This window comes from Lagopus muta, chromosome 8 (assembly GCF_023343835.1).
Source record: "Lagopus muta isolate bLagMut1 chromosome 8, bLagMut1 primary, whole genome shotgun sequence".
In the NCBI taxonomy this organism is placed as follows: domain Eukaryota; kingdom Metazoa; phylum Chordata; class Aves; order Galliformes; family Phasianidae; genus Lagopus; species Lagopus muta.
Window position 1 is genome coordinate 23,372,573 of NC_064440.1, and position 24,137 is coordinate 23,396,709.

A 24,137-nucleotide genomic window follows, 5' to 3' on the forward strand; every position below is an offset into this window, starting at 1 on the left:
AATGAGCTTTGGATTCCTGAATCAAGGAGCACAGCTACCAAGTGGCTAAATGAGCCCGTTGATTGGAGATGTTACCAAGGACCAGATTTTTCTAGCACAAATAATAGGCCACTGAGGTTTGGTTGTGTAATACTGCTACCAGGCAGACATTTCAGTGGATGTACACTGGAGGAATGTGGCATCTTTTGGAGCTGTTGGGACAGGAAATTATTAAAGAATAGTGAGATACTACATGAATGTGGAAGCAACCTTATGCAGTGAATTCATACTTGTCTCCTTGAAACCATCACACAGAATTAAGCCAAAGCTAGTGTACTAGTGGAAGCAGACAAACTGATTAGAGCTGTGGACTGGCTGGCATTTGCAGAACAGCCAGAAGAATTAATTTTTCTGAGGCTGCTAGATAATTGAGGGGGATGACACCCAAATGGCTGCGTGACCCCATTTGGACAAGAGAGATGTGTTTGAAAATGGAGGGGACATGAGGATGTGCTCATTTCTCATGCAAGATGAGGTGGGAAGGAGACTACAGCTTGACTTGTAAGATAGAGCTTCTGGCACAGAGAAGCATTGCATGGGTGTTGAGGCTGTGGACCTGAGTAAGTAAGCTGTCAGATTATATTTAGCAGATATGCACTGCAGAAAAGCGCAGAGAGAAGGAGGGGAACTAAAGCATAGCTGGGCTCCGTGGGTAAGCGAGCACACAGAGCAAGGAATGAGGCTATTTAGAGAATGAATTGCCTTGGTGCTCCTGATTCAAATAAATCTCTGTGTGAGGCCAGGGTTGTGCACAGACCTGTATGATGTCCCTGAACAGCAGAGCTCAGCTTTATTTATCCTTCAGTAATAGCTCAGCTACAGACGCTTAGATGAAGGGTGACCAACCCATGGCCTTTGAGCCGTTCACCTCTAGCCCCACAGGAGGGTTGTCTCCTGCAGCAATACCATTACCTGGATGTGGAAGCAGTAGGGGCTCTTGAAACCGGTGTTGCAGCTGCTGTACATCCCAGCTGCTCACAGCGCTAAAGAGACAAATGTGGAAAAAATAAATATCTTGTATGAGACAGATTAAACCCTGTATGCTGGTTGATGTGTAGTAGTTGGTTGTTTGGATCCTGTTTTGTACTCCAGGACTACATTTTGTCCTGAATCTCTGCCTGCCCATGAGGTGATAGCACCAGTGCAGTAAGTTGACCTGATGTGGGCTGCCAAAGGAAGGGAAGGTGTGTTTTTCTTGGGTATGTCCATCATAAAATCATAAATAATGGAGCTTTCTCATGATTAGACTCCTGCTTTCATCATGGTTCCAAGATGTAGGATTGCATGCACATGATTTCAGAAATCTGCTCATACACAGGGAAGGAAAAGAGCTGCAGAGAGACAGCTTGTCTCATGTGAGAAATTTGTGCCAGATGTGTGCAGTGACCCTATGCTACCTGAGAATCAGGTCACTGCTTTAACTACGAAAAGCAACCTTATGCTGATCTGCAAGTAGTGTGCAAATCACACCAATGCAGGGTGGTGCTTTTAAGTGCTCTGGTGGAAGAGCTGGAGAAACATTTTTTTTCATAGCTAGACAGGTAAGCTGATTTTTGGTGGGGTGATCAGCTGTCCACCAGTAAGGCTACATGCCCACAGAAACATTTAAGTTTGTATTCTTTTCAAAGAGTTAAATCTGAGCTCCTGTGCAAGACAAAGTGGTGGAAAGAGGAAATGTCTTCTTGGGACCTCAAGTAAAATGTTTTTAAGCCAACATACAGATGTCAGCTTTCATTGTGCAGTGTCCTGATCATCTGTGGGAAAGGAGATGTGTGGCAGTCTGCAGCCAGAGAGAGGAGGACGAGGCAAAGGAGCTGTGTGTGTGAGTTTTGATCAGTGCCTTGTGGTTTGAGAAACAATGAGTCCAATTCATGAAACTTGAAAAGGAGCAAAAGTTAACGTGTCTGCAAGTATGATATTAAAAAATAATAATAATAAAGAAAATCCCGTAGCCCAACAAATAGAAAACTAAGTAGAGCTGTGAAACTTATGTGGACGAAGTTGGAGTTCCAGGGTAATAAGTAAAAATGGTTAGGTGGGGAGAAAAAGTTCACAACTTACAGTTGTGGGAGTGGGTTTTTTTGTCTTTGTTTTTGTTGTTGAAGAGTGCTAGTGGTAAGGCTATTGTTGGAATAGCATGAGTATTTCACTTGTGACTGATGTTTGCAATGCATCTGTCACACGATGTGCCTTGTTTTGCACTGCTATCAGCCAAAGCAGGCTGGCCGGGGGAGAGAGAATATCTCATTCTCATGCATTTTGTGTCTTTCCCGCATGCCCAGTTAGGAGCCCAGGTCCCATCAAACCAATGCCTGAACACTCAAAGACATTAACAAGGACAAGTTTTCATCCTCGTAGTCATTAGTGGGAGATTCAAATGCAGAAAGCAGCAATGGGTCATCCTCTACCTTTGGCTCTGCCGGCTTACATGGGGGAAGAATTTGGCCCCTTGTGTTCGAAATGATTTAGATCTGAAATACTTGTTTTTCTGCTACAGCTCAGCCCTGTGGGGATGCATGCTGTCTGCATGACTTGCCACGTAAAGGCACAGAGTCTAGGGTACAAAAAAAACCCAGAAATCTAAAATGTAGATTGTTCCTAAGAGCATAAGAAGTTGCATCCCTGTTATATTTTTTGAGTCTTCATGAAGGAAGGAGTCAGAATAGATGTTAGAAGCAAAAAAAAAAAAAAAAAAAAAAAAAAAAAAAAAAAAAAAGAGAGAGAGATGAGAACAAAATTCTACTTGCAAGTCTGTTTCATGTAGCTCTGGATCCATTTCGGAGAACCTGGAGACTGGTGACCAAGTGTTTTCTCATACAATGGAGAAAGGTTGGGCAGTGGTGGTCATCTGTGTCACATTCCCCTCAGGTTTTCCATAATCATGTGTGTTAAAGCCCCTACTGGACTATTCTTCTCAACTATGTTTGTAGATAACTGTAATATTCAGTCCTTTGTTGTACACGCATTCAGAAATGTCACTTGCAATAAGCATCATCCACAACCTGTCCCTGAGAGAGAGATGTAGAAAGAGATGGAGAGAGTGGGAGAGAGTGTGTGTGTGACATGATATAAATGAGCTGACAGCTATGCAGCTGAATTTGCCTTACACCAAATCAGTATCAAACCTGCCTTAGTTGTAAGTCCTGACCCTTTGGTGTCTGCACCTTCAAACCAGACAAAAAGAGCCACTTAACAATACCAGCCTCTTGCTTGGCCCTGTCCACTGTATCACAGCCATGTTCTTCATTGCCTGGGAACTGTTGTTGTTCTTACTTGTGTTCAGCAGAACAAACCAGGGTGCTGACCTTGTGACTCTTGACTAGTTTGTGACAGGATGGGGATAGCTTAGACTGTAACTCTTTACTGCTGGAAGCTCACTTGTGATTCAGAGATGTCGTGGATTTTGAGATAAATGAATTCTTTATGCTCCCCCTCAGAGACGACAACATGGGAAGGCCTGGCTGCCTTCTGCATGTAAATGCTCTATCAAACCAATTCCAGGCTGAGGTGGGGGAAGCTGATGGGGCGCCATCGTTCTCTATCTCCTGTTAGTACTGCATCCCTGAGATGTGTGCTGTTACCATACAGTCTAAGGCACCTGTGGGTTCAGCAAGGGCTGGAATGATCCCTGGTGCTGGCTGGGGGCAAGGGCAGAAAGGATAAAGATGGAGGTGCAGATTGATGGCAAACAGAAGCTGTGCAAAGAGGAGCTGCCTTCACAGATAGTGAGAGTGCTTGACCAGATGTGTGATGGAAGCAGGAAGGATGGCTTCACAGATGTGGTTTATTATCCTTCCCATGCAAAGCAGTTATGCTCATTTCAGATACAACACACGGTTGTTTGTTGGCTCCTATGAATATAAAAAGCCCTACAAACTTTTTAAAGTGATTTATGTGGTTAAAACATGATTACAAACAGGACAGGATCAAAAAATCTCCAGGGGCCAAGTTCCCGGAGTTAGTGAGTACCTAAGAATCTGAACTTTAATTAAAACCAGGAAGAAACTGAAACCTCCGAGAATGTTTCTAACTATTGTAGCTGAAGAGAAAACTTGCAAGTATGAGGAGAGCATAAGTAGGCCAGTAAGATCTAATTGAGTCTGTAGCAAGCTTGAAACAATAGCTGAGAGAGGGTGATTTTTCCCATGCACTGCAGTGGAACATTAACTGTATAATCAGCCCTGTAGGGTCTGTCTTCTCAGTAGTAATGTCAGATGGACCAGGGGAATGCCACAGGGGTCAGGGCAGGATGGAAAGGGACTGAAAATTGGCTTGGTGTCTTTGAGAAGGAATACGAGCAGGAAAAAAAAACAAATTGGTACATTTTTTTCTTTCTCTCCTTCTCTGAGTGCTTTGTTCTTTGAACCTTGAAAGGGAACCTGATGATCAGCTGTGCTTTGTGCTGGCTTGTCTTTGAGACCATTTGTTGCCTGTGTTCTTTTAAAGCTGAAATGTTAGGAAGAGATCATTATTTTTCCTCTTTAGCTTGACCTCTTCCTGCCTTGGAGAGTTTCTTCCCATGTACTGCCTCCCATCCTTCTCACACAATGCTATGTTAAAATAACGTTCAAGAGAAAACTTGAATTCCTAGGGAAAAAAAGCTTGATATTTAGAATGAGGCGAGTCATAGAACAGAAAGACAAGAGTGTCTGCAACGTGTCCTGTGCCTCTCCGGAGGTGCTGTGAGGTGGTGGATGTCAGTCACACACTGCCTCTGTCTGTTTCTGAAATAGCTATGTTAGTGCAAACACTTCCATAAGATGTGAACTACCCCACGGGTAACTTGTGCCCTGTGAACAGTAGGCACTTTACCCAGCACCAGTTTATCATGAGCAGAAAGGTTATCTGTGGTTACGATCTTGATTGCCCAGCAAATTGCTGAATGCCTGGGGAATTGGAGTAGAATGTGCAGCTGTAAGTTGTGTGGGTTCTTCACTGTTTCACAGCAAGGGCTGGCAGCTGAGTGCTTAAGATGCCATAGGATCCCGACAGTATTTGTTGCAGGCACTGGATGTATCAGCCTCATTCTGTACCAGGCCACCTTGAGGTTGTGGCATTGCCTGGAGTGTTAAATGTGCCACTGTTCCCTTTGGGTGCTCTGCATTGTGAGGCTAGTAAAGATCTGCATCCAGCCAGAGGCAGATCAACACCATCTAAACTAGCCAGGATGGCACAACTATGTTTTTATTGAGGGAGCAACAAAGTACATATTTCAGTTACAGATAATTTTTTTCATTCCTCCTGTTTTTGCTCTTTCCCCCATCCCTGCAGTAAATGCTACCTGCCAGCTAAAGGGCATGGGCCTATTTATATGGCCAGTACACATGACCACCTGTTTGGTGTCAAAGTGCTTTGCCCTTTGTGCAGCTGCAGATCTGCTTGGCTCCATGTGATACAGTGGTGCAGGGATTTGAGGCTTTTGTTTCTGCTGTTTACAAAACATGAAAATTGTGGGGTTTTTTTGTGAAGAAAAAAATGTTCAGAAATGAAAACATCATAAAACTGTATCAGAGCTCCTTACACAAATTAAGTGAAATCCTGCAGCATGATGTGTCAGAGGTCCGACCAGGTCATCTGTCCAAATGGGATTAGGGATTGTGCCATTCTGTCTTCCGTATAGCACGTTTAGCAAAGAAAATAGAAGAGACTTTTGATTGCAATGCCTTCCCATGGTGCCAAAAATAGCGGCCTCCAAGCTATCCCGTTATTACTTCTCTCTAATTAAGAATTGGTAATTCAGACTGTAGTATGTAGGACACACAGAGTGCCCAGCTGCGAGATTGCACATGACCAAATGATTTGCTTGTCTGGGCAAGTTTTTGTGCACAGGGACTCCCTTGGGTGATGGGCAGAGGTAAAAATCTAATGTGTGTGAGGGAGCTTGGAGTAAGCTAAATGCTTACCTTTCTTTTTCCTAGGGACTATTTTCCCAGTGTGCTTAAGTGGAAAATACATTTGCTTCCCAGTCTTGAAGCTGTTGTACCAAGGGAAAATATTGCACAAAAGAATTTTTAAAAATTGGAGAAGTTAACATGTGGAATACTGTAATTGGGGCTCAGAGAGTGTAAAAACTTAAAATTAGTTTAGCACATCACTTGGCAGATGGGAAGTCGATTATGTAAATCTAGGAGAGTGGTAGTTGGATTTGGTTGGTCTAATTTAAATGCTGCTTCTAATCATTTTCAGTACGTGTACAGAGAATTATAGGATAACCATTATTCTGCCAAGAGGGCTCTTCATATTTAAATTTAAATCCACGAAAGAGTGCCCTATTAAACTGTAAACATGCTGTGATAACAAGCAGCTAATTATGCGGGCAGGTTAGTCCAGCTGCTCTGCTGGGCAGCTGTGCACACGTACTTCAAATGAGGCCTTTTCTCATATCTTAGAAGTCACTGGCAGGGTCACTGCAGGGTCAGGGGGTGCCTGGGCTGCAATGGGAGCTCCTGTGACTCCTGCTGATGCTGATCTGTGAGCAGATGGGCGCTCACACGTTTCTGATGAAGCCAGGCCCCGACAGCACCAGGAGCACAGCGTTGGCATCTCTCCCCTTCCCTCAGCCTGGTTGTATCCAACTGAACTGCAAACTCTGAGCAGCATCTTTGGAGAACCTTTCTCTTTGTATCTTGACAGCTTTCCTATTTGCCAAGAGGAAGATCATAGGGGAGCTGCCTAAATGACAACTCGGTTTGATACCTGAGCAGTAAATGAAGGGAGAAGGGAAGCCTCAGCCTGGCCCACGGGAGTGTGGGTGTGAGCAGCTGCTGGGGCTGTGGCAGGCGGTGTGATGGGGGCAGGAGGGAGATGGGGCCTGGTACCCGACGGTGGAGGTGGCGTTCACCAGCGGGAGACCATTTTTGTAGATGTGAGCCCCGTGCTGCCTAGCGTCACTTTGCAGGTTGATGTTGGTTGGCTTTTCTTTCTTTGCAGCAGGGGCTCAGACCGTATCTCTCAAAAGGCGCGTTAACAATGAGCAGGAGGACCGACGCCTAGGCTTTATTCCTTAACTACAACACAACCCGCGTGTTTGGATGCAGAACTCCTGCTTTACAGATGCTGGGGTCAGGAGGCACAGGCTGCTGGAAGCGCGAGAACGGCACTCGGCAGGCGCGCGGCCGGAGCTCCGACCCTCAGCCCGACCTGCGGCCCTCGGCCCCGCTCCTCCGGGCCGGAAGCGGGCGCGCGGGGACGGGAGGAGGGCGGCCGGGGGGAGCGCGCGCATGCGCAGGAGCAGCCGCCGGCCGCGCCCCGCCCCCGGCGCGGAGGGGGTCTGGCGCGCTCCCTGCCCGCGGCGCGAGGCCGGGCCCGGCGGCGGGGAGCGGCGCGGAGGAGCGGCGCGGCGGGAGGGCGTGAGGGAGGGCGGGCGTGCGGCGGACGGTCGGACGGTCGGGGTGAGAGGATGTGAAGATGGCGGAGCTGCAAATGCTGCTGGAGGAGGAGATCCCGGGGGGGCGCCGGGCCCTGTTCGACAGCTACACGAACCTGGAGCGGGTGGCCGAGTACTGCGAGACCAACTACATCCAGGTGCGGCGGGGCGGGGTGCATAACGGTCTCCGTCCGCGCGACGCGGTGCTGAGGCGGCGGGCGGGCAGCCGAGTGTCCTCCCCCGCTCGGCGCCGCAGCGGGCCCGGGGAGTCTGAGGGCGGGGGAGCGGGCGCTGAGGGAGCGGGCCGTGCCGCCTCGTGCCCCTCGGCCGCGTGCGGCTGCTAAGGCGGCTGACGGCTAACGCGAGGCGCCGCGACGAGCCCAGGAGGCAGCTCTGTGCTTTATGTTCGGCGGCTGCGCTCCTTAGCGCTCGGCACGGCGACACGCGCTCGGGTCGCGATCGCGTGGCCGAATGGAAGAGCGTCCCCCGATGCAAAACGGGATCAGTAACGGCCGAGGGTCGTAACGTCGTGGATTTGCGGTGTTGGTGCTGAGCCGAGTGCGAGGGCTCCCGGCGTTTGTGCATTCCGTCCCCGAGAGCGCTCGTGTGGCGGCTGGGGGCGGGGGGAGCGGCCGTGCCTGGGTGGGCGAGACGAGGGGAAGAGGTGTGCGTGTGGGGAGCACCGGCGGTGTGCCGGGCGGGCTGCTGGGGCGCCGACCGACCGCTAGTGATCTGGGGTCATTCACCAAACACAGGGATGCAATTAATAACGTTTCAGCGTGACTTAGCTTGACTTACGTTCTGTAAGAGAAACGCAGTGAAGTATTATTGTCATAAACGGACATACGTGCGTTTAAATTTGTGCTGTTTTAAGAAAAAGGAAAGGGATCTTTTTCTGGAAGCGGAGCATAAAAGGCAGAACTGGATAGGAAGAGGTGGATTTAGCTTGTTGATTTGCTCTTCCCGTGACCTTTTTTATTCCCTTCTTGTAAACCAAAGACTATAAAATCTGTATTGAACAGCTCCACTTTCATTGTTTCAGTAAAAACTGCAGAGCAAGATTCCGTGGTGTTTTATGCAGAGAATGAAAAGAGAGGGTTCTTCCCACAGCCGGCATACAGCCCATAAGGACAGCCTGAGCTGAGGGCAGCCAGTTGGTGAGGGAAAGCAGGGAGTGAGGCTTGGTTGGTCAGCCCACTGGGTTCTGGCTGCTGTACAGCACTCCGCGGTTGTTGGCAATTTGTCCAAGCATCACTGCAACACAGAGCTGTAAGAGGGAGATGAGAATGGACGGCAGAAACTGTGCTGTGGTGCTGACTGTGAGGTGCTGTATGGGATCACAGATTGGAAAAATAAAGATTTTAAACAAATGGGAAGCGGATGATCGTAGCTAGGTGATGGCATTGGCCTTTGGAGTTGGCAGAGACTGCAAGGTGACGTTGTTGCAGAGGAGTCCAACTTGAGGGATTTAGTGACATGAGCGTCCTTGTAACAAATCTGATGGAGAACTCACCCCACATTCTCCGTGCTGGAACTGCATAAACTCTTCATTGGGATAAATATCCAAAGCTGTTTTGTTTTTCTTCTGCAAGAGTAGAAATAGGTAATACAATTAACATCACTGGGGATTTTGTTTCTGATAATAGTAATTCCAAAAATCAATGTACCCAATTAAGTCTAAATTATATATTTTTAAAAAGCTTGGATTTAGTGAAGATGTGCAGGTAATTGCTTGGAGATGCGTGGGAGGAGTAATGTTCCAGAAAGTCAGAAAATCTTCCAGAAGATTGACTAGTTCTACTGTAATCTGTTAATGTTCCATTGTTGACAGAAGGTCTTATCGTGGATATTCTTGAGGCCTCCTGGCAGGGGCTCAGCGTATGACTGAGATCTGAGTTTGATCTGCTAGATGATAGGCAGCGCAGCAATCAGGGCTTGCAGGAATTGCATTGGCCTGTATTTGTCAGTAGACAAATCCATTTGGTGCTTTGAGGTTATTTTATTGTCAGGTACATAAATTGTTGCAAAAAGCAGAGGCGTGGGTCAGTTTTTTAGAGAATTTGAAGTTCAGCACTAGGGTAAATGTGTTTTATCTCTGCCTCCATTAACAATGACATAGCAGCTTCAGAATAATGGAACAGGTAATCTCTTACATGTTGGGACTGACAGGCCATAGTCAGAGAGCTGTGGTGGTCACAACTCATCTGATTTCTACTTATGAAGTGAAAAATGTTCCTTAAATATTGGTGGTTTATTGTAGAAATTGTGATTGATACTTAGAGAGCTCAGTTACTTTAGCAACAGAAAATGTTCAATGAATTGTTATGGCTCTCTAAAGTCTGTGATACAACAGCATATCAGTGCACATCAGCTTAAAATTTTGTGATTAGTCACTAGGAAATATAGCAAATATGTAGTAAACAGAACTGCAGCAGTGAAAGATGAAAAGCTACTTGTTTGGATCAAAAAAAAAAAAAAAAAAAAGCTTTTTCATTCAATATTTTTCAACCATGATTGTTCCTTTTAAAGTTTCTCTTGGGGTAATTCTGTCTCCCAGCTCCCCAGTCAGCCAGCTGCCCTGTGATGTATTTATCAACAGGCACTATCCAGAAATAGGAAAATAATTTGCAAGAAGAAACCCTAAAAGAATGATTGTCACCTGCATAGTACAACAGTTAGTTCAATACCTTTTCTGTGATTACTTTACTTTCAATAAGAATATCAGTATATATCTTTGGAAAGTTTTAAGTGCACAAATCAGACAGTTCAATCTGCTTCTGTTACTACTAATATCAAATAACGTTGCTTACCAGGTAGCTCTTCTCATTGCTGTAGAAATCACAGTTACTTCTCTGTGTACTTCTTAAGGAGGTGGTAAATATGCATTTTTATTTCAGAAGAGATTTTTGTGGGATTTGATACAATGTTAATCATAGGTTAAATTGTATACTGTTTGTATTTGTGTACTAATGCTGTATTCTGATACTGAGTTCTCAGTGTAAACTGCAACAAAGTAGTTCTATAAAATCTGATTATTTGATGCGCTTGTTGCTATAAAAACATGTTTACAGTCTGTATCGATTCACGTGTCTTCCATGCAAAGCAGGAATGACTTAACGGGACAGTGCTCTGTGCTTACAAGATTTTCATATTCCTGCATTATTTTTGATCAGGACTGTCCTAAAGAAAGTGTCTGGTTATGATGAAGTAAACGACGAATACCCTTTTAAGCACTGGTGTGACTTACTTGGTTTATAACTGGTAAACCAGTGTAAGTTCCAGCACTGCATTGGCCTTTCCACTTTCTTGAAGCTTGTTCTGAGCAAGTCTATTTTGGGCTTATCTCTACCTTGTTTCTAATGATCAGAACTCTTGAAAATGAAATCAGTTTTCAACTTAATGCATTGAACTTTCTAGAGTAATGGAATGCTTGTGCCTGAACCCACTGTTTTGAAAGAGTCAGGAGGAATTCCCAGATGACTGTTTTCTGGCCACTGGATATCTGGCAGAACCAGATTCAGGGTGGTGGGAAGGCCCAAGAGAGCAGAGCAGCATGCAGAGCTGGGTGAAAAGCTGTGCCCTGTCCAGCTTGCAGAAGGTGTGTGTGCTGTGTTCTCCACATTCTTCAAACAGGATCTGCATTTCTTAGTCTTTCAAGACTATTATGCTTTGTCTTCTGAAGAGGAAGAAGGAACTTCCCGTTTCCCCTCACTTCATGGCCCTCAGGTTGCTGTGGATATTGAGTCTTGTACATAGAAATACCTTTCTCATATTTGGAGGGGAAAGACTAGGAAAAGTATTTTTATTCCTGTTCTGAAGTATTCCATCCTTCTAGTATTGGAACTACCTGCTTTCAGACCTGCAGATAGCTGTATTTAAATAAACATAATGGTGAGAATTACCTGTTTCTCAGTAGCTTTATTATAGTCCACAGGTTGGTTGGTTTCTTTGTTGTTTTCCACGTGTCTGTTTATTTTACCTGGTCCTGTAAAGCCAAACCAAGTCATTGTGTCTTTAACAGCGTCTTCTAGTAGGGCAAAGAGGAGAATGGAACATCCATTAACATAGAAGTTGCAATTTCTGTAATTATGACAGCTTGAGTCCCGAAACAGGAAACTTCTGTTTCTGTGAACTGTCAATACTTTATATACTTATTGAAGTTCTAGAATGATCTGTGCTCTCTTGACTTGAGATACATATCACCTTAACAAAAGGTCACTATGCTGAAAGTATTAAAAAGTAACAGAAGAGCACTGCTTATGCATCTTGAAGCTGAATTTTCTCAAATAAAATTGTCAGGCAGTAGTTTGGCACACACTGTACCTTCCTGGGTTGCAACTATATGAAATGGTTGCATAAACTTCTACAGCACCTCTCTGTGCTCAAGGCTTATGAAGTACTTGCTAGGAGGTTGGTGTGTTTTGTGGGTTAATCAAAGCATGGGATCAATCCTCTGAGTTTTCTTCTGAGAGTCAGAGTAGCTGCTAAGGTTGGTGAAGGATTTATGTCACTACTTCCATCTGCTTTAACTGCACTGTGTTTTGCCGAGAAAGCAAATTTAATTCATTTAATAGGGTCACGAGTTCAAACAGGGGCTCGGAAAGAGTGGAATTGATTTTTTATTGAGTAGTCGTGGTAATAGGGTGAGCCATTTTATCAGCGGTAACACGAGTTATAACAGTAACACTGCATGTAGACAGAGTAAAACTTATGAAACACAAGTTGCCATTAAGTAGTAAGTCTTGTATCACCGTTAGTTACAAGTTGTGTTTTTGTAGTTCCCTCCTACAGCTTGTTTTCTGATAGTAGTAATTGAATGCCATTAAATAAGATCAAATAAGAATTGTAATTCAGGGTAACAGTCTCCTGCATCTTGCTGCTAATAAGTTTGCTGACACTTGTTTTCTACTGCTTGTGTTTGATTGGAGTTTGCAGCCATTAATCTTTGTGGCTTAGCACTGTAGTTGTTAAGGAGGAAGTGGTGTACCACTGTGGGGATGTACAGCAAGACCTCCAGTCAGTACTTGAACAAATGAAGTCTTACCCACTTATATTCAGCACATTATTTCATTGGAGAAGAAAACAGATGAGTTTTATTTGCCGTGCTTTGTAACAAACATTCAGTAGAAAGTACATGCCAAACCCTCATGGCCTGTTTTAGTGGGCTTTTTTTTCCCCACACATTCTGTTTTTCCCTTTAACTGTGCACCTGAAATTAACACATTGGTTAGTAAGCAAAGTTCTGTAAGTTCTGTTCAATACCCTTGTTCTGCTCCCCTCCAATCCCCCCCCCCGAAAAAAAAAAAAAAAAGCCCCAAAAAATCCAATTGCTTCTAATAGGCTTTTGGTGACACTAGGGAAAGTATTTACAGGTAGAGCAATAGCCCTGTTCAGAAAGAATAACGGCACTCACCCAGCTGGTGAAGGGGCTCCTGGCTGTGCAGCACTCCTTAGCAACAGCCCAGGTCCAAGAAACGCTCTCCCTTCATCCCAGTGGCTGGCTCTTATATGAGCCCAGGGGCTCCACCTGTGCCACCCCTCCTGGTCAGCTGGGGAGCACAGATGCAAACCATCTGCCTGTGCTCCCTGGGCCAGACACAGCCCTGCACCAGGTGCTCCATCACCACTTCAAGTCCTGCCCAAACCGGTCCCCTGCAGCTCTTATCTGGAATTTTCAGTTCTTGAACTTCTCGTGCTTTGTGAAGCAAAGCTGTGGATTGGGTAATGGCACATGAAGGACTGAATATTGAACTTGGGTACGTTTCTTCCCATAAGGGCTTTCAAAGGTTAGTCTAGCAATTTTTTATTTTTTTTTTCTTGAAGTGACTAAACTAATGTGTTCTTGCAAATGAATTTTGCCTGTTTTGATAAGAAATTTTGATTTTCTGGTTTTTAAATACAACTGACAAGTTCTATCAAATTTACAGCGATATGCTCTAAACATAATTCTACATGTGTTCACTTTTTTGTATCTTATTTCCTAGTGGGTGTCATTGTAATATCTACTCTTAATGACCTTTCAGTTTGAAATACACGTGTTTGTCTTTTTCGTACTGTTGGCCTGCTGTTACCATTGTGAAGGTGCGTTATGTTCAGTGAATTTCAGGGTGAAGGATGGAAGTTATTAGATTTGGGGCTTTGTTAGCCTGTGTGTCTTGGTTATGTATATTGTCAAAGCTGGTTTTGTGCTGAACTCATAAATCAAGCATGTGTTTTTCCCTTAAAGTTAAAAAGTGTTATAAGTAGTTATGAATGTTGGTATTAGGATACTTTGTAATGTAGTTATGAATTTACTGCTTGAATTTTTGTGAACTCTGTGGGAGTTCTTGGAAATAACTCTTGGGCTTTCTATCTGTTCTTGAGCTGGCTGCTAGTTTAGCAAAGTTGATTTATACTGCAGGTTGTACCAGGTGTTTAAAGCTGTACATTTAGAAGATCAAACCGTGGCCATTAAATTGCTGTTGCAACAGATTTTAGGGAAAGCTGAGATGGTTTTGTTTGAAGATGCTAATTTCAGTCTGCGTGCCGTGATTATCAAAGTGCTTTGAGTTTGTTCCTTTCAATTTTCAAACTGATATTTACATAAATACTATTTCCTGTATTGTGAAGTACTGTTCTTTTGTATCTGTATGCCATCTGTCATATTACGTTGGGATTATGTTGGAAAATAGCAATAAGCAAGCTGATGGCCCTCTCCTTTTTTTATGTGTTTTTTGAAAGAAAATTGTTAGGCAACTTACTGGGAGGTCGATACGATTAATTAGATATTACATTACTAGATGCTATTTTCTGTTGTTTTGGCCAATCTTTTTGGTGAAGTATTAGGATAAACGTTGCAAAAATTTCTGTGAGGTTTTGTATTTTGATGTTAGTATAAATAGATTCACTGTATTCAGTGAAGAAGAAAGTGGTTTCAATTTGCACTTCAGAGTTGAAGAAGTCCTTACTACCTAGAATGAAGTAAATTTTGCTTCAGAGTGGCTTAGGAGAGAGAAGTTTGGGAAATGTATTTACTTGCTTGTTGGTGTTGGATTCCAAGTTTCCCTGATGGAATTGAGGGTTTGAGACTGACTGCCCCGATCTGTCCAGCAGTGGAGGGCAGATAGCAGTTCTCTGCATTAGCAGCTGGTGGTGGCCCTGCATTTTGTGGTGGGGGCAGGAATACTAAGAGGCTGAGGTTTGTGGTGTGCCCTAGGCTTGTCCAGTTCTGAAGTGTTGGGGTTAAATAGGCTGCCTGTTGGATCATCGTCATGAAAACTGAGTAGCTGGGGCTGAACCTGTTAAACACGGAAGGATCATGACGGATAGCCTTTAGGTTATGTGTGACTTTTGAAAGCAGAATGAGGGCTTGTCCTTGTGTACCAACTGTGTGATAGAGCAATCTCAGTCTTCTTGAGGTACTGAATTTGTATTCTCGAGTCAATTTCCGAAGAGAAAATTTTAGTCTCTTTCCCAAACAGAGTATGCAAAGCCATTTACTAGTGAGCAGCCTACTGTCAATTCAAGGCACACTAGTTTGTTTTGATTTGAGTGAAGAACTTATAAATATTGTGTGTTTACTGAATGTACAGTGCCGATTCTCAGAATGACTTTGGAATGTGTCCTTTCAATGTTGTGAGTCTGAGAGATAGTGGATATTGCCATCTTTGCAATTTGTGCTGATTTTTGTAACTAGGTGGTAAGTTTGTGTGTTAGTACGAGAAGTGGAGCGGTTTGTCTTTTGCCTGAGCAGAAAAGCCGTAGGCCTCTGCATCTTGTGGGAAAGGTAAGTATGTGAAATATCCCTAACTGAATAGCTCTCTTCTATCAGTTACTGTACGTGTATCTGTCTGGAGAATGAGTTGAGGGGGACACGAGTGCAAAGTGCTTAGCCAAAAATACCTCTTATATAACATATTACTAAAGATACCGTGCCATTATGGAAATTGTACAGTGTTGGTGGTTGTAAATATATCTAAAAGGAGAAGTGGTTAAAACAAAAACCAACCTCTTATTCCCCACGCTGGTAGCAGCAAAACAAGAGGCTGAGGTGGGTGACAGACATCAGAGATGTTGAAAAACATCTGTGTGAATAGCACCTGGAAAACAGGGCAGTTATTTTTGACATATAATAAATCAAGGAGTCTGATTATAGTAATATGCAAATAAGCTTGTGAAGAGTATGAATAACGTACACTGGTTTTCCACTTTTCTTGAGTAAAGTCTGGGCTTGCGGCTTGGTTTGATAGGTAGTGAGTGCTGCTCAGTGTAAGCTGTGGAATTACTGCTATGGCTGAGGCGTGGTGTTTAATGGGATTCCAAAAAAATGGTAAGACATCTTAAATTATAAATAATAGATCAGAATAAAAGCAGTTTTATCTTTTGCTTCTGTATGTTTTTACTTTGTATTTGCTCTGAGTTTGTCCACAATGGAGCTTTATGCCCATTATATGAAGTGTTTGCTGTCCACTGTAATCTCTCTGTATCTGATGCCCATCTGTAAGCAAACAAGTCTGGGTAGCAGAAGGTAGGAAGGTATCTGTGGACTGTGTACCTCTGTTACAGTTGTCTGCTGGTAGTGAAAGTTACTTTAAACCATCTCCAACTTGGGAGCACTTCTCAAATCCCTAAGAGACTTCATGGAGTGAGTTAATAGAACTGTTGTGATCTGCTTAAAATTTTAATGTTGCATGTCTTTTATGGATATTATTTACATTGATTTTAGTAAAACATTTTAGAGAGACCTTGAGGTTTGAGGGGTGTGCCTGTGTAAACCTCATGAAGCCCATCTGTGGCATATTTTGAAATGGTACTATGTCTTACTGTGGCATTTCTTGAGCAGATTTGACATCAGCGTTGGGCCTTCTTGGCACTAGCTCATGATAAATGCTATGTTAAATGAAACTCACACGGCTAAAATTCTGTAAATGACACCTGTCATATAGATAGATGTAGGGTGAAAGCTGTGGAGATTGAAATGTGAGGAGCTGATTTTTATTTCTGATGAATGCTTAGAGTCTTTTGTGATGCCGTTTCATTCCTTACATGCCTCCTCATGCCAAATCACAACTTGCACAGCCATAACTTGAGCAGTCTACTTTTTATTTATTTATTTTCCCCCCCCTCCACCACCTCCCCCCCACCAGCTTTTTAGACTGGATCTCATATGCACTTGTGGCTGTGTTTGAACACAGTCCTTTAAGGATTGTTTTCATGTTTCTTCTAGGGAATGGGCTGGGGGGGAGGGGGGAAAGAATGATATTTCCTGTGTTTTAGGGACAAGCTGTTGAGTAAGATGGTTGGAAAACGGCGAGTGTTACAGAAAATCAGTTGTCAGTGTCAGGGAGGTGAAGAATTAGACCTCATGCAGTTGGCTGGGCATCCTGCAACATGAATAAGAAAATTGCTTGACTAAAAGCAGCTTGGAAATTCCTTCTACTTCTGTGCCTCTTTCTGTCTGAGTCTCCCTGTCATTTATAACATGAAACTCTTCTTTCCAGGATAGTTTCATTTATTGGTACAACTAGGTAGGTGTGGAGGTGATTTTATTTAAACATATCTTGTCAAGTTAAAAGGTCATTTGTGCAGCTGTCTGATTCAGCAGGTTTTAGGGACAAGCTGTGTTTTTGTGATGGTAGTAGAAGTTGCTGATGATAGTGTTGTAACAGCCTATTTGGATAACTTGATAACAAGTGAATTAACATCCAGAGAATGACAGAATGTGAAGCAAGAGAACCTTTTGTGAAATAAGGAAATCATTCAGCATTTGAAACGTTATCTCTTGTGTGGTTGCATCTCCCTGCTGTTTCTGTTTTTGTACTAAACGAAAGCTCAGAGCTACCCAAACAATAATGTTGGAATTGGATGAGTAAGCAAGTTTGAGACTTTATGTCAGAACTATGGTGAATGTAAAATCAAAGCTGGGGATTCTTCTGAACTGTAGTAAAACTGCTGAGAGAAATCTTGTATTCTTTTGCTAGTTGGCAGTGTCACTGTTTGAAGTTATAGAAATGAAAGACTATGGGATGCCATGTCGTGCTGCAATACAATGATGTTAATTAATAACTACATTAAAATACAGTGGGAAGAGCCTCATGATTTTATATCTTCTTCTAAACCAAGACATTGCTGGAAGACCGGTAGCAGTAATGAACAAACCAGCAGTGATGCATGGATTCCTATCTATGACTTGATATTTGAGTGTGGCTTCTTACTTTTGTGGGTTGGCTTTGGCACATCCCTGTGTGCAGCTGGGCTGTGCTGCTGGCTGCCACGTGGTCCTTCACTTTGGCATGCAGGGCATCTGTTTTGCTGTCTCAGATGCGGTAGCTCATTCTGCAGAGGTTTCTACTGGACTGCCTTTGCAGTGCTGTGAGTCACAGAATAAAAGGTGTTGAGGTTGAAGACTGCGTTCTCCTTAAGCCCAGATTCATTCGAGCAGAGATAGCAGTCCTGCAGGAAAAAGATTCTGGTGGCTACGTGAATGCCTGTTTTGTGTTACTGTGCTTTTGTGTTAGACTTTGGGCAGCTTGTTTCTTTACCTCTGCAGAGGTGTCAGAGCACTCTGGCTTTTACTGTTTGCCCCCTTCCTTTTGATGATTACTGTTTCCTTAGCTCTACAAAAGATATGGAACCATTTGCCTGGGTTTAAAACAAATATATAAATCTAAGATGGTAGTGCTTCTGAATGCAGTCCTCACACTTGTTTACCATACTTAATTTATTTGGCTAGTTCATGAGTCAGAGACAGCTGTCCTTGGATTTTGAGCTTGTGGGAGAAAAGTAGGCGCACATGCTTGTAAGTTGCAGGTGTGCTGGGGTACAGTTCAAGTAGGCTGGCTTGAAGGCTGCTCATAATCCTTAGCAATGTGTTTTGTGGCTGAGATCTCACGGTTGTGAGAGTTTCCTGAATGCGTAAAAATATCTGATATTGCTGCTGTGATTGAGTATGATGAAATTTGGCCTGTATGGGCAAAAAGGTAGTAGTTCTTATCTATAGGATTAATGCTGTTCTTTTACTGAGGTATTTGTGACCTGATTTAGAACGTATAGTGGGAAGGAATTGTTTTCCTTTATTTGAGGCAACCATAATCTGTATCTGATTCTTCTTTGAAAATTGTATGTAAAAAAAAGTATTGATTTTTGGGAGGAATATTGCGTATGAAAGAATTCATTAGTAGGAACTTAGGTGAAGAAGATAATAATGGATTTATTTATTTTGTGGAAATTCTGAATTGAAGTTTTATTGGACTGAGGATGTTCTGAGGGAAAAATAACTGTACATTTCTAGCTTCTGCTGAGATGCATGTGACAGATGGTGTCTCATCTGCCCAGTATGAGTTCTTTCTGCTATATAAATATTGATTGGAGGAGGAAAAAAGGTGCTCCATAGCTTTGAAAAATGTATCTTTGTTGATGCAAGAGCAAGTAGGGGATATCTGTACAGGACTTGGGCAGAACAGCACTGGTACACGCAGAAATCACTATTTGAACAAGTCGAAAAGGCTTTGTGAAAGTCTGTCTCTTTAGTAGAGAAAGAGAAGAAAAAGAAATGTTTTTGGGAAATAAAGTAAACGTGGTCCCTGCAATGGCATTTGTTGTTTAAAAAGAAATTCTTCAGTAGAGTGTTGGTCTAGAACGTGCTTAGTTGCTTTGTAGAGAGATGGTCAGCTGCTCATCTTTGGCAGTGCAGGAGCTTTATGCTGCGTTTGGAGAGGCTTGGTGATAACCATCTGCTTTTGTGACAGAATTGGTAGAAGCTCAGAGCCTTGTGCTGATCCTAAATAGCTTGATCGTGTCATGCTTTTTGTAAGGTAGGTTGATAGAACCATGTTCTGTGGTTGCTCTTTTTACAAGGTCCTGCAGAGAGATTTTTCTTCTGGATGTTGTCTGGTGTGTTGTTGAAATTGTATTTTTTCAACTCCATGCATATTAATTTTTTTAGCCTCCTGTGCTCTTGGTATTTGGTACATAACTCACACACTTTGGGTGCAAGAATAGGACCAGCCATGTAGAATTCATAGGACTTCCACTGAAGTGTCTGTTTCTGTTATTTTGACCATCAGTTAATGCCAGTGCTGTGGTTTTTTTGAGCACTTCATTGATGTTGCTGTTCTGTTACGTTTTTCCTTTGAATACAGAGTTGAATTTGTACCTTGGGTCTGTCATGTGCACCTTGCAACATAGAATTGCTGTCAGTTATTATCACTTAGGTACGGCTTTTGGAGATCTGCTCCAGATAGGTTTTCTTGGAGTAGCAAGCCTGTACCAATAAAAGCACTCGGTTACAAAGCATCTCCTCATGAAAAGCACTAACATGAAGTCTGCTGCTGTTTCTTTGGTCTAAGTCTGTCCTCTTTTCCTTCTGCAGGGATTAGTGAAATATTTTGATAGAAGAGAGATCATGTATTGACCTGATTTTTTTTATTTTCTTCTATAGAAATTGGGTAAATTTGGCTAATGCATTTTATCTTCAAATGGGTTTGAATTGTTTTGTGTGCTCAAACATAGAAAAATAGGTGGGTGGGGATCAGGCATTTCTAAATATCATAAACACTGAGTAACTACTAATAAATTGGCAGCAGTCGTATTAAAAATTCATTATCTGAAATCCTTGGTATTATTCTGAATGAACATTCGGAAAAGTGTAATCCCTTCAGGCTCATCCGACTTGGTGTTCTGAACCATGGTTCTTGGTAGCTGAGCAAGAAGCCCCTTGCTGCTGTTACATTTACATCTCTCAAGATCTGGCTTTTCTATGGCAGAGAAAAAATACTCTATGTTGCTAGAGAGAAATTCTGAAATGACTCCGTGACCTGCAAGAGAATCTTTGTGTTTTCCAGTTTAGGAAATGTAAAAGTTACTGTATGTGGAGAATTGCTGCCCAAGTTACATTTGTTTACCAAGTGTATGGTTTTTATATACTGCAGCGTGACACTTGTTAATTCCTAAAAGAAGTAATGGTGTCTAATTTGCAGATGGAACTAGTATTTAAATTGTGTGGAGGCGACTGCATTACAGGTATGCTGTAATTAATATGGGAGTTTAAATGCTCTTTGTTTGATGCCTGTAAAAGGCCCTTACACTACATTGGAAAATGGAGTTATTGCTGGCATGAAACAATCTCTGGGCAAGAAGCAATGTAATTAGTGTGAAAGTAGGTCATGCTTAGGAAAATCTGTGTAAAATACAGATCTCAGTGGAAATAATTACAGAAAACTTGATGCTGTGGTGTGAAGTTACATACTGCAGGTTGAATAAAGTCTCTGCTTGCTGTTCTGGAGCTACATACTGACAGAAGGCTTACTTCTAATTATGGAGCACATGGACCAAAGGTGCTGGTTAAATTCAGGGGAAAAAAAGAGAATAGCAGCTTGTTATAGTGCCTGCAAAAATGAGGGGTTGTTTGTGTGTTTCCTTCTTATCTTCCCAGATACTGAAATTGTAGAAGCATAGCAAAATTTGAATCTGGTTAAAATGGAAACTCTCCTGTGATTTTCTGTGTTGGCTTTGTGTGTGTGTGTGTGTGTGTGTGTGTGTGTTGATAATAAACACAAATAAAATGGAAGGAATTTTGAAAACTGCTTATTTCTAGGAATCTACCCTTGAGTATTAAGCTGGGGCTCCTCTCTTGCAGAGATGACTTAGTTTATCAGTTGCTCACTCAAGGACTGTAGAACAGATGCAGAGCTTGGCCCCTCTGCAAAAGGGACTTGAATCCCACTCTCACTCTGCCAATATTGTGTTTTTTCCAATGCTATGGTAACAGGAGCAAAAGGTTGTGAAAACATTCTCTGCCAGAAGAGTGAGCAGATACAGCGCTGGGGGCACGCAGAGAACAAATCTGTTGAATAGGAGGGAGTGCTTTTGTTCAGCACTTTTTAGAGTGAACTTTTACTGACTTTGTGCCACTTCTTTTCGTTGAGGCTGGTGGTTAGTTTAGTTAGATGTGATGCTTGACTCTTTGATGGCTGCCTGTCACTGAGTGTCACTGCCAGCTGTGGCAGAGCAGTAGTGCAACAGAGGTTGGCTTTACGCAGTTGGCTGTAGGCATTGTAGACAAGTTGTTTGGCCTGTGTGCTACATCTGCTCCCAGTCTGGTAAACCCTTCCAGTGGAAGAGAGGAAAAAGGCCTGCTGGTTGTGTGCACTGCTGTGATTTTTCAGTTGGACAACAGCGTATTTGTGTCTGGTCATACCTCAATAGGTACAGGTGTGTGTTTTCAGTCGTAAGGCTTGGCACACATGACAGTGTAGCATTGGAGGAGATGGGGGCTTCAGCCTTTGGAAAGTTCTGCAGTAAGCAGTAGAGGCTTTCTGTCATTTTAAGACAGAGGAGATTGGGGAGCTTTTTGTGGGTAGACGTAGGGAAGCCTCTTGTTTTCTGAGTTCTCTTGTTTGTGTTCAGCTGCAGCTCTCCGAGGCTCTGGTAGTCCAAGCATATATTTTTGGGTGCTGTCAGTGCCTCTGCTGCCTTAGAGAGGAACATTGTATGCTTGTAATGTTGTGTGAGGGTTTCTTATTTTGATTTCTATTTTATTTTGTGAAGTTTTTTTTTTTTTTTTTTGTTATTCTGCCAGCCTATGTATCTGATAAATTTATTCTTTTCTGTATGTTCAGGTCGGTAGCAGCTTTAAAATGTAACAAATAATCATTTCAAATTATTTTCAAGTTTAGAGTTAAACCTTTCCACAATGATCAGTTGTGTAATCGAAGCACACTTATTTACTGGAAATGGAAGAGCACTCATGCAGATTCTGGCCCATGGTTAGTTTAAGGCCTGTCTTTCCAAAATGGCAAACTTCTGTCACTGCCTTATTTCTCTTATGGCACTTTTTAGCCACAGACACAAAGGTGGTTAATTTAAAATATGATAACTTCTGCACTGAAAACAGTGTGGGGCCTGTTAATGTGACGAGGAAGTAGACAGGGACCATGGAAGCCAACTGAGGGACTGTGTTCCTGGCTTGGCCGTGTGAGCAGTTGTGAGCTCATTTGTTGTGAGCAGGCAGCAGCGGCTTCCAGCAGCCTGCTCCTGGGGCTGCTTGCATCTTATACAGTGCCCAAACACGTGGCACTCTGCAGCACAGCTCGATGGCAGCTGGATGTAAGCTGTGGTAACTGATGTGGTTGTCATCTCCACCTGCCTCTTTTTTGGGATCTGCTGGCTGAATAGTGTGTATATCTTACCCTTACATGCTGCAATTACACTCTGGCAATTACAGGCTGTCCTGCCATCTGACTAATTACATAGGCTGTAAAGTATGATGGTGGATGACGTGGCTGTGTCCTACTTAGCTTTTCTTGCTATGAGATTGTAATGTCTGGCAGTGGACACTTGGAAGCAGAACCTGCTTCTACTGCCACATCTCTCTGCTTGTGATTAAAAATTAAAGCTGTTAGTTGACCTCAGTCATCGCCATGTACTGAACCGATGTCAGAATTTAGTGTTGAGTGGAGAAACTGGCAAAGCTGGGAAATAACTGAAACGTTACATAAACCCTTATGTGTTGGATGTAGTTTTGGGAAATAGGCGTCCTTTCTTAGAAATGGTTGATTTTTGTCAAATTTCTTGAAAGAGGGGAAAAAAACCTGCTTTGCTGATAGTGCTAAGAAGGAAATGGTATGAATAACGTTTTCTGCATAGTGGAGTGGGATTGTGGTCTGACTCTTAGTTTGTTACAAATTCTAGGGCCACTTTGATTCTGAAAAGTGATCTTTGCAAATGTTGCAATGATGTCATTATCAAGTAGCTGAAAAATCAAGTTTGAGCTGAATTGAATCAATCAGTGATTTTTTTTTTACCTGTACACTCATTGAAAATTAAAGCTTCCTCAGTGAGTGAACAGCTGTAGGACAGCAGGTGCAGGAAACAGAGGCAAGTCTACAGAGCTTTGCTCTTTTTTTTGAAGATCTTCACTCAACACATCTGTGTTGGAGTACTCTCTGATGGCAACAAATATGATGAGCTTGTACTGATACTAAAGCTGAAATTGGCCTTGTATTTGCAACTCTGATAAGTATGTTGCCTTATGAAATAGAAAATTATCCACTTCTTTCAGCTGTGTTATTGCTGGAGGGCTAACAGAGTAAGAGAAAGGATTCACTGATGAACAAAAAGAGCAGTGACAACTTCAAATACACATGGAGAATAGGTTTCTGTTGTTGCTGTTGCTTCTCAAGGAAGAGCTATGTTTGATGCTGTAAGGCAGTTATGAGTAACTATTAATATAACTTTATTAACTGTATTTCAGATGCAAATGCATTTGGATGCTAGCATGCTGTTCAATTTCTACCAATAAGTCATTTTAAATATATTATTTCTGTGTTGAACAACCTTGTCCCCTAGATTTGTATGAATGCAGCATACTGAGGTTGTTTGTTGATTTGTTTGGCACAAACAGGACTTTGGCTCTACTTACAAAGAATAGGAAGTTGCGAGTTTTGATGGGAGCAGGATATTTGCATGTGAAAAGCTTGCTTGTGACTGTGGGAAAATAAATTCTAAATTTGATCCTGGTGTCATTTAAGGGGAGCAGAGGACATTTCTTGCGGTGGTGCTGGTGGCGTAGAAACAGTGGTGCAAGTGATTAGATGTGAGGGAAGCTGTGCTTGTTCGCGGCTGTCATTTGTTACCATCTTTTCTGGATGCGGCAGACTGATAGTCTTGTCAGAAATTTCAAACTAGTGGCTTAGTTTTTGTCCTTCCTGGTAGCCTTGAATGCAGTACATATTTTAAAATCTGTTTTCTCATC

At 42.8% G+C, this 24,137-nt stretch overlaps 1 protein-coding gene across 18 annotated transcripts in view; it reads left to right on the forward strand.

The window, feature by feature from the left end:
• The first annotated feature begins 7,370 nt into the window (after positions 1-7,370).
• Positions 7,371-24,137, forward strand: part of ABI2 (abl interactor 2) — a 53,284-nt gene continuing 36,517 nt past the window's right edge. For 9 of the 18 annotated variants that reach the window (XM_048953017.1, XM_048953020.1, XM_048953024.1 and 6 more), the window contains exon 1: positions 7,372-7,563. In XM_048953017.1, the coding sequence (XP_048808974.1) occupies positions 7,447-7,563 (117 nt within the window). In that variant the 5' untranslated portion in view covers positions 7,372-7,446. Of the gene's footprint in view, positions 7,564-24,137 lie in introns of all 18 variants that reach the window. The other 9 variants (XM_048953018.1, XM_048953021.1, XM_048953026.1 and 6 more) reach the window with 2 other exon arrangements.